The sequence below is a fragment of the Triticum dicoccoides genome, chromosome 7A, assembly GCF_002162155.2.
Source record: "Triticum dicoccoides isolate Atlit2015 ecotype Zavitan chromosome 7A, WEW_v2.0, whole genome shotgun sequence".
In the NCBI taxonomy this organism is placed as follows: domain Eukaryota; kingdom Viridiplantae; phylum Streptophyta; class Magnoliopsida; order Poales; family Poaceae; genus Triticum; species Triticum dicoccoides.
In genome coordinates this window covers 96,897,866-96,910,434 of record NC_041392.1, presented here as the reverse complement: position 1 = coordinate 96,910,434, position 12,569 = coordinate 96,897,866, and the positions used below count along the sequence as shown (strand labels likewise).

General features: G+C 49.4%; 1 protein-coding gene and 1 long non-coding RNA gene across 2 annotated transcripts in view; one reads left to right on the top strand and one right to left on the bottom strand.

Annotated features, from left to right (window-relative positions):
• Nucleotides 1-1,190, bottom strand: part of LOC119327397 — a 1,973-nt gene extending 783 nt beyond the window's left edge. The window contains exon 1 of the long non-coding RNA XR_005158500.1: nt 774-1,190. This is a non-coding gene — a long non-coding RNA (uncharacterized LOC119327397). The remainder of the gene's footprint in view (nt 1-773) is intronic.
• A 155-nt stretch (nt 1,191-1,345) lies between these two features.
• LOC119331278 (acyl transferase 15-like) overlaps nt 1,346-12,569 on the top strand; it is a 15,801-nt gene continuing 4,577 nt past the window's right edge. The window contains exon 1 of the mRNA XM_037604449.1: nt 1,346-1,819. Coding sequence (XP_037460346.1) covers nt 1,414-1,819 — 406 coding nt within the window. The 5' untranslated portion in view covers nt 1,346-1,413. The remainder of the gene's footprint in view (nt 1,820-12,569) is intronic.

Sequence of the window (12,569 nt, the reverse complement as noted above, 5' to 3'; positions counted from 1 at the left end):
CCTTCTCGCATGTTGTAGCAAAAACCAAAGCAACTCAATTACAAAGAAACACAAAAAGTGAGAAACTGTTCTAGCAGAAGCAAGTAGATGTCCCTAGCATTACTACTTAGATTGTCTATTTTAGACAGAAAAATATATGAGCAACTTGAATAACCTTTGTGGACAACTATCTTACCCCCCTCCCCGCTCCCTCTTGTTTCCAGGCCCTATGGATTTAGTAAAAGTTAAAGCAACCTTCCGCTTAATTCCAGGCAACCATATTAAAAACTTGAGCAACTACGCACACACAGGGTTATCCAACATGTGCTATTTCTGTAGGCAACTTCCCGCGAAAAGGATGAACACCTTGCATCAATCGACTTAATCAAAACACATGTTCATTTGCTAGATATATGTACCCATCCATCCACCTAACCCCATGTCAGAGACACTCGAGAAACAACAAGAACTTGTTCTAGTTTAGAAACTAGTACAGACTTAGCAACACACAAACAAATCTAGTTTCCTTACTCACATGTTCTTCTACTCGAGAAACTGAAACTAGTACACACATCTAGCAAGCTGATCTCAGACTTGGGGATCTAGGAGTACAAATATAGTGTGTCTTTTATCATCTCTCGTTTTTTATACAGCAGTACAAATGTTCACGAGCAGAACATTGGCATCACGCTGCAGCATAAGCAATATGGCCCGGCTGCCAGCAACCAATACCTAAGCACGCAATCAAATGGGATGATCCCCAAACCCATACTTCTAAACTGGAATACCATTACCTCTAACCAACGACAAATCGGCTTCTCCATTGCCCTTCTTCTCTGTCTTTGGCGTCCCCAACACCTTAATGTGCAGACTCCGCGCACGGCTTCCCGGCGGCGGGGCAGAAACCCTCGCGGCCAACATGGATGAGAAGGCAAATCACGGTGCACAAGAGGAGTAGGTGCCTCGACGGCTCGACGACGCCGGCGGCGACATCGCTCCAGCTCCGCTCCAAGAAATTGGGAGGAAAAGCCGGCGGCGCTGCAGCTCCAGTTCCCCGGCGGACCTCTCGTCGGGCTCGTCCGATCCGCCGCCTCCACATCGACCTCCCAGGCGTCGCGCCGGCGTGCTCCCGTGCTTCTTCTCCACCTCCGTGGTGAGACGGGGAAAGGGATAAGGATAAGGTATTTTTTTTCTTGATAGAGAGCGATAGCGAACGGATGGATCAGTGTGCTGGCTCTTTTTGGAAGGGAGCGACGTGTGCGGTTTGTCGGATAGTGCGTGCGCTGATAACAACCCACAACGTAATAGCGCAGCTAGCTGCACGATTGAGTATTTAGGTATAGTTTTTCCCAATAAAAAATCAAAGACCAACAAACGAAATAAAGTAAAGCAAATCCTCCTTGTGGCAGCGCTGGGCTGGGCAGATCGATAGCGATGAGCGTTGTGGTGAGCAAGTCCTCGCCGGTGGTCGTGTACCCCGCCGAACCCCGGGCGCCGGCCGGCGACGTCCAGCTCTCCCCTTTCGACCAGCGCATCACCCCTTTCGCGGTCACATCGATCCTCATGTTCGACCATCCGATCGACAAGCCCATCGAGACCGTCAAGCTTGCGCTCTCGCGAGCGCTCGTCTACTACCGCCCTGTGTGCGGCCGCCTCGCCGGGGCCGACCACCGCATCAAGTGCACCGACGAGGGCGTGCCGTTCGTGGGGGCGTCCGCCAGCTGCGCCCTAGACCTGGAGGGGATCACCCCGGCGCTGCTCGCGGATCTCGCCGTCGCCTACGCTGGTCCTTTCTGCCGACGCGCCGACGCGCTGCTGCAGATGCAGGTCACGGAGTTCCCCTGTGTCACAACCTAGCTAGTCATGCATTAGAGTGTTGCATCATGTTTACTCTTTCATCAGAAACTTGAAATGGGGATGACAGAACCCCCAGTCCCCTCTGAAACCAACTAGGGTTTACTAAAATAATTTTCAATGAACCTGAAATGCCCTTCTAAAATGCCCATCATTTTTGCCTTGGTTCAGAACCTCTGCCAAAAGTGGTGCACATTTTCCTAGGTCATCCTAGGGTTTTTGAATTAAATCATAGATATTTGAATTTGGGCATTTAAAATAATATAAAATATTTAAATGCTCAAATATCTCCAAACTAAAATGTTTCATGTTGGAAATAATCCAACTATGGACCAGGAGTAGTTTGGTGATTTTTGGAGTTGCCTAGGTATTTTATTTAATTCAACAAAGTTGCAGATATATTAATTAAAAACAGAAATAGAAAAAAAGGGAAAACCCTACCTGGCGCCACCGCAGGCCCACTAGCCAGCCCACCTGCCGGCCCAGCCCAGCACCGCTCCAGCGAGCTGCTTGCCGGCCAGGCAGGCAGGCAGGTGCCCGACGGCGACCGCGGCGTGCGCCACGCACCTGCTCGCCGCCTCGCCGCTCCCCTCGCCAGGTGACGACGTGGATCGGCCTCTCTCTCTCCCCCGAACCCCCCAGACACCCCCTCTCCTCTCCAGCTCCTCCCCCTCGCACGCCCCAGCCATGGCCGACGCCATCGCCGCCACCCCCTCGCCGTAGCCACGCCCTCCGACCACCCCACGCCGTCTCACCGTGTCCAGGAGCTCCGCCGCTGTCCACTTCATCGAGCAGCCGAGCCCCGAGCGCTCGCAACGCCCGAGACCACCGCACCGACCTCGCCCGAGCTCACCGTCGCCGGAGATCCCCTTCAACGCCGTCGTCGCTCCGGTCCATCTCCGGCCGCACCAAGGACTCCGTCGCACTCACTGTGAGCTTAGCCATCTTCCCCTCCCTTCCGTTCTTGCTCCCGAGCCGTGTAGCTACCTCCCGGAGCTCAACCGCACCCACCGCCGTGGAGCTCGTCGCCGACGTGCTCCCGGTCATCCTCCGGCCACAAGATGGTGTCCATCTTGCTCACCGCGTTCCACAGCACCTAGCTAGCCACTCCACGAGCCTCACCGAACCCTCTAGCACCAAGTTCACCTCCGACCGAACCTCGGTGGCCGCCAAAGTCGTCGCCGGCGTCGACTCCGGCCACCCCGACCCCAACGGACTCCGCCAAGAGCTGCGGGTTGCCCTCAGCTCCACTCCGGTGGCCTCCGCGATCCATTTGGTGGCCGAAACGACCAAAACCACTCCCGCCGCCGCGTCAGGCTCGCCGGCGACTAAACGCCGGCAGCCGACATTGACTTTGACCACGGGTGGGCCCTGGTTGACTCCTCTGAGTCAATGACAGGTGGGGCCCAGCCCTGTTAATTAAACAGGATTAGTTTTAATTAAGTTTTAATTAAAATAATCACCCTGACACGCGGGACCCACTGTCAGGTTTGACCTGGACCAGTTCCGTTGACCTGCTGACGTCACACTGACGTCAGGCTGACGCAGTAATTGAATTTCTGGATTTAAATTAAATCAGGAAATTCCAGAATATTATTTAAACTTCAAAAATTCATAACTTTTATTCTGTAACTCCAAATTGGACAAATTATATATGAAAAATGATCAGAAAAATCCAATCTATCCATCTGTACTATTTTCATGCATGATCAAACAAGTTAAATTGATGTTTTAATCAGAACAAGGAAAAGCACTTTAAAAGGCCATATTTGAATTTGAAATTTGAATCTTTGATTCAAATTTGCTCAAACCCTTCTGGTTTTAGTTGCATTAGCCCAACACACTCATATTGCCATGTTTCATGCATGCATCATATTGTTGCATATTGTTTGGTAATGTTGTGTATCGGTGCTCTCTGCGGCAGGTTCCGTCCCCGAAGAGTACCCTGATTACCCTAGCGAAGAACCGTATCCGTGCAACGAACCATCAGGCAAGCAACCAACCATTTGATCATATCGATACAATCCCATGTTCTCGCTCCTGCTCTCTTTTACTGCATTAAGACAACGCGATTCAAACTGCTGTGTGCTACGGTAGTTGAACCCATTTCCTCTGCATGACCTGTCATTGCCACAGTAACTAGATGAAACCCACTAGCATGTGTAGGAGTTGTTTGAGCCATATGTTTGTGTTGTTCCTACCTTGCTATGCCTGCTATGCTTAGAGTCGTGTCAGGTCTGGTTCATCTGGGTGATGGGCTAGAGTGAAATGATTATGTCGGTAATGAGAGTGGTGTGGTGAACACGATTTGGTAAAGGTATCGATGAGAGGCCATGTAGGAGTACATGGTGGGTTGTTTTATTGAAGCCGACCTTAAGCACTGAGATCTGTATGTGTGATTTAAGAATCAGCTACTACCATACATTGGGCCCTGAAATATGACCCCGCTCGACTTCTTATTCACCCTAGCTCTCTGTCCAGGAGTTGCAAGTAGTTTCTGGTGTTTGTAGCCTACTGGAGGCCGTGGACAGCGCTGACCGTAGGGGTGGGCTGTGATGCGGTAGGTACGTGGCCGGGTGTACCGAATACCCGTTAGGTATCTCGGGAACCCTGTTCACATCGTTCGGGGACGTATGGGAAACCTCGGCCGGACTCCCTGCGGATGGAACCTGAATAGGCGATAAACCTGGACTAGAGGCTTAAGTGTTTAGGTAGGTCGTGGTCTACACCCACGTCGGCTTTCGCTTGAAGTCTGCCGAGCACATGTCGTGTGCAGACGCTAAGTGGTGGAAACATGTATGAAGAAGTACACCCCTGCAGGGTTAACATGATCTATTCGAATAGCCGCGTCCGCGGTAAAGGACTACTTGGTTGCCTATACAGTTCATAGACAAGTAAATGGAAACTACTAAAAGCCTCAAGATAAGTGTGAGTGCCGAGGATGGCTCTTCCATAGGAAGACGGAGGTGGATCCTCGGTAGTGTATTGAAGTGGTGAATAGTGGACTCGTGTGCGCAAAACTATTTCAAGTTGGAGTATCGTAGGATAGCCTAGCCAAGAGTCAAAGCTGGCTTGCTGCAATAACTCCACCAACCTTCTTGATACTATGCATGTATGTAGGATCTGATGTAAGTCTTGCTGAGTACCTTTGTACTCATGTTGCTATAATCTACATTTTTACAGAAGACGCTGCAACCCCTTCTGATGGGTTCTATGTAGACGTTGACATCAACGAGTAGGCTAAAGACCCAGGTGGTGACCCTGAGCTTGTGAAGGACCACGTAGTATAGCTAGGCTTTCCAAGCCTCTTTTATTTTACTAGTTGTCTGTACTCAGACAAGTTACTTCCGCTGCTGGTTTGTATGACTGTATGACTTGTATGTTGGGTCGTGAGACCCGTACCTTTGTGTGTATGATATGTATGGCTCCCTGAGCCTTAAATAAAGTACTTGTGTCGTAGAGTCATGTTGTGATGCTTCGTTGTATTTGCACATATCGAGCATATTGTGTGTATGATTGAAATGCTTGGTATGTGTGGGATCTGACTATCTAGTTGTTTATCTTTAGTAGCCTCTCTTACCGGGAAATGTCTCCTAGTGTTACCGCTGAGCCATGGTAGCTTGCTACTGCTCTGGAACACTTAGGCTGGCCGGCATGTGTCCTTCTTCGTTCCTGTGTCTGTCCCTTCGGGGAAATGTCACGCTTTGAGTACCGGAGTCCTGTTAGCCCGCTACAGCCCGGTTTACCGGAGTCCTGCTAGCCCAGTGCTACAGCCCGGACCCACTTGCTGATGACCGACACGTTCGAAGCTGGGTCATGGATGCCTGTCCCTGTAAGTCTGTGCTACTTTGGGTTTACGACTAGTCATGTCAGCCCGGGCTCTTTATCATATGGATGCTAGCGACACTATCATATACGTGAGCCAAAAGGCGCAAACGGTCCCGGGAAAAGGTAAGACGACACCCGTGGGGATACCGTGCGTGAGGCCGCAAAGTGATATGAGGTGTTACCAGCTAGATCGATGTGACATCGAGTCGGGGTCCTGACAGCGTTGGCATCAGAGCCGGACTGCCTGTAGGTTCTCCAAGCCAAACTGGTCGACGTTGAGTCTAGAAATTCTTTAGTTATATGTAGGGGAATTGTTTGTGGGTTGGAACGTAAGGCTCTTTTTACTCCTTATACCTTATGACTTTCTGATCTGAGTCAGTCCATTCTTCCACCGGGGGTTAAGAAATTAGGATCTGTTCTCTCTATCAGGATCACGAGTTACTAATCAGTAGTACCTTATAAGTTTGATGGTTACAAGCCTAGTTCAGTTCTACTACCACATCATGTTGCCAGAATGGTTTCAGAACTTGATATGATGATGTTGAGTGTGTACGAAATCCTTTGTCAAATGTCTCAAAATCCTTTTTGAGCATTTACAGCTGTTATGCTGCCGAAATTTTGCTAGAAATTCTAATGCCTTTGCATTATAATTGTGCTTTCAGATGGCCACTCGCGACCTCAATCAAGTGGTTCGCCTGACTCGATGCCTAGATGTACCCGGCCATACTGCTAAGTTGGTCAGGGTAATGACTGAGGCTGGATACCGCTGGTATCCTGAGTACACGGTCGAAGAGCAATTCCGAGACTTCAATCAAAGCCAGTATCTCTGCACTGTCAGGATATTTCCATCTTATCCTGGATCTACCGAGCCTCTTCACTGCTCCTATGGACTCGGGGTTACTATTGAGATGGCTGTGCAGGACGCCGCCTACTCTATGATGACCATTATGCGAGTCAGATCTGGTCTGTTTCGGGACTCTGACTTCCGGTATATGCCAGGATCACTTCCGGGAGCACAAGGGTATCTCCAGGCTATCTATGCTGACTCCACTCAGGAGGATTCACGGACTCGCACCACTGCTGAGATGCTCGAGGATAAGGACCGTGAAAATCGGGCCTTAAGGTTAGAGCTCTTCAATACCCGTGCTGACCACTGGGCCACTTTGACTCGGTTCGCACCGGCAGTGCAAGCTGGATATTCAGATATGCGCGATCTCTATCCTGTGAGATCTGCTCTGCCAGACGTGATGGTTTGGCGTGATGTAGGAGGCATCACCCCACCTCGCGGTCCCCGCAGGCCACCGTTTGTTGGTCCAAGGCCTCATCCTAGCCCCTATGGTCCACAAGCTCCCCGTGACTCGTGGGATATGACCTAGTTTGTACTCCTTCCGGAGGTGTAGAAAAATAATGTATAGGAGCTTGGAATGCCTCCGATGAGATGTAATCCTTTTCTCACCGTAATAGTACTTTGTTTGGTCTTGTACTAAACCTTGTATGGTGTGTATGACGATGGAATAAAGAAGCAGTTTCTGTATCTACCATGTCATACGGATGATCATCTCGCATTCCGAGTTATTTCTTACATTATGTATCCCATGTCGGAATTTCATCATTCTGACTAAATCATTGTCTTGTTTACCTAGGATGGTCAACACGCGCGCCAACCCTGCTTCCCAAGAGCAGGCCGAAGGCAGTGAAGCCAGGAATGAAAATCTGCCTCATCCTCCTTCACTAGCCGAGGTGATGATGGAAGCTGAGAGAAACAAGCGGGAGACAAACCGTTTGTTGGAGCGTATTGAACAGAATACAGCACACCATCAGAGGGCTAACGTGGTGTCACTCAGTGATTTTATCAAATTGCATCCACCCACGTTCCACCACTCCGTCGAGCCTCTCGACGCTGATGACTGGCTTCGCAGTATCTCTCACAAACTGCGTTCCGCGCTGGTAGCGGAGGCTGACAAGGTCACCTTTGCTGCATATCATCTTGAAGGCCCCGCCAGTCTATGGTGGGAGAATTATGGAGCTATGCGCCCAGCGGGCCATGTCACAACTTGGGCTGAATTCAGCGAGGCTTTCCGCGAACATCACATTCCGGAGGGTCTCATGGACCGTAAACGTGAGGAATTTTGCAGTTTCACCCAAGGCCGACTTTCTGTGGATGCCTATAGCAGGGAGTTTGGTAATCTCGCCCGATATGCAACTGAGGAAGTGTCTACTGACGCCAAGAAGCAAGCAAGGTTCCGAAAGGGCCTTAGTCCTGAGCTTCGCCGCGACCTCCGTCTGCATGAGTGCACATCTTTTTCGAAACTTGTCAATAAAGCCATCAGTGCTGAAACTGGTCAGACCGACTATGACGCAACACGCAAGCATGGACGTGACACGGGTTCCTCATCCGGTGCTGGTCCTCAGAAGCGCCGCGTGTGGGTACCCAATACCGCCCTGCCACCCAGGTTCACACCGAGGCCATCTTTCCAGGCGCCTCGCCCCGCTCAACAGTCTGCTCCAGCCAAGCCCTATGGGGGTCCAACCAATAATGCTCCTCCATGTACCAGTTCCGTGACTTGTTTCAAGTGTGGGGAATCTGGTCATTATATGCGTGAGTGTCCCCAGACCAACCCCAATCAATCTGCTAAAGCTGTTGGCCGTGGCAAGCCGACAGGGAAGGTGTTCCATGCCAAACCGGTCACCGCTTCACGTGGCCATGTCAACTGTGTCTCTGCCGAAGAAGCTCAAGAAGATCCCAACGTCGTTCTCGGTATGCTTCTTGTTAATTGCCACCCGGCATCTGTTCTTTTCGATACAGGAGCCTCTCATTCTTTTATATCTGAAAATTATGCTCGTTTGCATAACGTTGCATTCTGTGACATGCCATCCACTATGGAAATCTCTACCCCTGGATCTAGATGGCAGACCTCTAGGGTAAGCTATGGAAATGAGATCCAAGTCGACAGACTTGTTTTCCTTGCATCTTTGATAGCCCTTAAATCTTCAGATATTAATATCATTTTGGGTATGGACTGGATGTCAGCTCATCAAGCCAAAATCGATTGCTTCTCTAGGACTGTTCAACTCACCCATCCTTCGGGGAAGATAGTCAATGTCTTGACCCGAATAGCCAAGCGGCAATTATATTCTCTTAACGCCAGCCCTTTGCCAGACCTTGAGGACGTTCCGGTAGTCCGTGACTTTCCGGATGTCTTCCCAGAGGAATTGCCAGGTGTTCCACCTGACAGGGATGTTGAGTTTGTGATAGACCTCATTCCAGGAACCGTTCCGATCGCTAGAAGACCTTATAAGATGGCACCCCTAGAACTAGCCGAGCTTAAGAAACAACTCGATGAATCCTTGAAAAAGGGTTTCATCCGCCCTAGTTCATCTCCGTGGGCTTGCCCCGTCCTATTCGTTAAGAAAAAGGATGGTACGGACCGGATGGTTGTAGATTACCGACCTGTCAATTTGGTCACAATCAAGAACAAATATCCACTTCCCAGGATCAACGATCTGTATGATCAGCTCGCTGGATCCTCAGTCTTCTCCAAGATGGATTTGAGGTTGGGCTACCATCAAATCAAAATCAGAAACGGGGACATTCCTAAAACGGCCTTTGTTACTCGTTATGGCCAATACGAGTACACCGTCATGTCCTTCGGTTTAACCAACGCTCCAGCCACCTTTTCTCGGTTAATGAACTCAATCTTCATGGAGTATTTGGATAAATTCATCGTAGTTTATCTCGATGATATACTCATCTACTCCAAGAACAAGGAAGAACATGCCGAACATTTAAGGCTAGTGTTGAAGAAACTTCGAGAGCATCGCCTTTATGCCAAATTTTCAAAATGTGAATTCTGGTTGTCAGAAGTGACCTATCTGGGTCATGTAATATCTGGTAAAGGTATTGCTGTTAACCCTGAACGAGTTCAAGCCGTCCTTGATTGGACTCCACCTGAATCGGTCAAGCAAGTTCGGAGTTTTCTGGGCTTAGCGAGCTATTGTCGTTGCTTTGTCGAGAACTTCTCCAAAGTTGCTAAACCTCTAACCGAACTCCTCAAGAAAGATAAGAAGTTCGAATGGACTCCACAATGTGAGCACAGCTTTCAGGAACTGAAAAGACGCCTGACCTCTGCTCCCGTACTGGTACCGCCAGACTTCTCCAAGGACTTTGTTATCTACTGCGACGCCTCGCGACAAGGACTAGGTTGCATTCTCATGCAAGATCGACACGTAATTGCTTACGCTTCACGGCAATTGCACCCACATGAGGAGAATTATCCCACTCATGATCTAGAGCTTGCAGCCGTAGTCTATGCACTTAAGACCTGGCGACATTACCTCCTCGGTAATCGTTGCGAAATATTCACTGATCACCAAAGTCTGAAGTATATTTTCACCCAACCGGATTTGAATCTCAGGCAGAGACGTTGGGTTGAATTGATCACAGACTTCGACTTAGGAATAACCTATACCCCAGGGAAAGCCAACGTCATGGCTGATGCGCTAAGTCGTAAATCTTATTGTAACAACCTGATGTTACAACAAAGTCAACCGCTTCTCCATGATGAATTTCGGAAGCTTAACCTTCACATTGTACCTCAAGGTTTTCTTTCCACCTTGGTAACAAAACCTACTCTTACGGATCAAATCATCGCTGCCCAAAAGAGAGATAAGGGAATATCTAAAATCAAAGAGAACATTGCTAGCGGAGGTGCTAGTTGTTTCTCCACAAATGATCATGGTGTTGTGTACTTTGAGAACCGTCTAGTGGTTCCCAAGAACCAGCATCTACGGCAGTTGATCCTTAAGGAAGCTCATGAATCTCCTCTCACCATTCATCCCGGTAGCACTAAAATGTATCAGGACCTACGCCAGAGGTTCTGGTGGACTAGGATGAAGAGAGAAATTGCTCAGTATATTGCAAATTGCGACGTCTGTCGTCGTGTAAAAGCAGAGCATCAACGGCCTGCTGGCACCCTTCAACCCTTAGCTATTCCTGAATGGAAATGGGATAAAATTGGTATGGATTTCATTACCGGTTTTCCCAGGACCAAGAGAGGGAATAATGCTATCTTCGTCGTGGTCGATCGTCTTTCCAAAGTAGCTCATTTCCTACCTGTTCGTGAGAGTATAACCGCTAGTCAGCTGGCAGACTTATACATCTCCCGAATAGTGTCTCTCCATGGTGTTCCTTTGGAAATCAATTCGGATCGAGGAAGTCTTTTCACCTCTCGATTTTGGGAAAGTTTCCAAAATGCTATGGGAACTCGTCTCTCTTTTAGCACCGCTTTCCACCCCCAGTCAAGTGGTCAAGTGGAACGCGTCAATCAGATTCTAGAAGACATGCTTCGAGCCTCCGTTATCTCTTTCGGAATGGACTGGGAGAAGTGCCTTCCATTTGCCGAATTCGCTTACAACAACAGCTATCAATCTAGCTTGGGTAAAGCCCCTTTTGAAGTTCTCTATGGACGACGATGTCGAACACCCCTTAACTGGTCAGAGACCGGGGAAAGACAATTCTTTGGCCCGGATATGATTCAGGAAGCAGAAGAACAAGTTCGTATCGTTCGTGAAAAGTTGAAAACAGCCCAATCCCGTCAAAAGAGTCAATATGACCGAAAACATAAGGCTATGACTTTCGAGGTTGACGAGAAGGCTTATCTTCGGGTCACCCCTCTGAAGGGAACCCATCGTTTCGGTATCAAAGGCAAATTGGCTCCTCGTTACATTGGACCTTTTCGCATTCTTGCCAAACGAGGAGAAGTTGCCTACCAGCTGGAACTACCTCCGCACCTCTCCAGAGTTCACGATGTCTTCCACGTTTCTCAACTCAGGCGTTGCTTCTCGGATCCTATCCGTGAAGTGGACCAAGAAACGCTTGATCTCCAAGATAATCTTACATATCGAGAGTACCCCATTCGTATCCTCGATCAAGCCGAACGTACCACGCGACGTCATAATATCAAGTTTCTCAAGGTTCAATGGTCGCACCATTCTGAGGATGAAGCAACTTGGGAAAGGGAGGATCGTCTTCGACTCGAGTATCCCGCCTTCTTCTCGGAGGAACCCAAATCTCGGGACGAGATTCTTTTGAGTGGGGGTGAGTTGTCACAACCTAGCTAGTCATGCATTAGAGTGTTGCATCATGTTTAATCTTTCATCAGAAACTTGAAATGGGGATGACAGAACCCCCAGTCCCCTCTGAAACCAACTAGGGTTTACTAAAATAATTTTCAATGAACCTGAAATGCCCTTCTAAAATGCCCATCATTTTTGCCTTGGTTCAGAACCTCTGCCAAAAGTGGTGCACATTTTCCTAGGCCATCCTAGGGTTTTTGAATTAAATCATAGATATTTGAATTTGGGCATTTAAAATAATATAAAATATTTAAATGCTCAAATATCTCCAAACTAAAATGTTTCATGTTGGAAATAATCCAACTATGGACCAGGAGTAGTTTGGTGATTTTTGGAGTTGCCTAGGTATTTTATTTAATTCAACAAAGTTGCAGATATATTAATTAAAAACAGAAATAGAAAAAAAGGGAAAACCCTACCTGGCGCCACCGCAGGCCCACTAGCCAGCCCACCTGCCGGCCCAGCCCAGCACCGCTCCAGCGAGCTGCTTGCCGGCCAGGCAGGCAGGCAGGTGCCCGACGGCGACCGCGGCGTGCGCCACGCACCTGCTCGCCGCCTCGCCGCTCCCCTCGCCAGGTGACGACGTGGATCGGCCTCTCTCTCTCCCCCGAACCCCCCAGACACCCCCTCTCCTCTCCAGCTCCTCCCCTCGCACGCCCCAGCCATGGCCGACGCCATCGCCGCCACCCCCTCGCCGTAGCCACGCCCTCCGACCACCCCACGCCGTCTCACCGTGTCCAGGAGCTCCGCCGCTGTCCACTTCATCGAGCAGC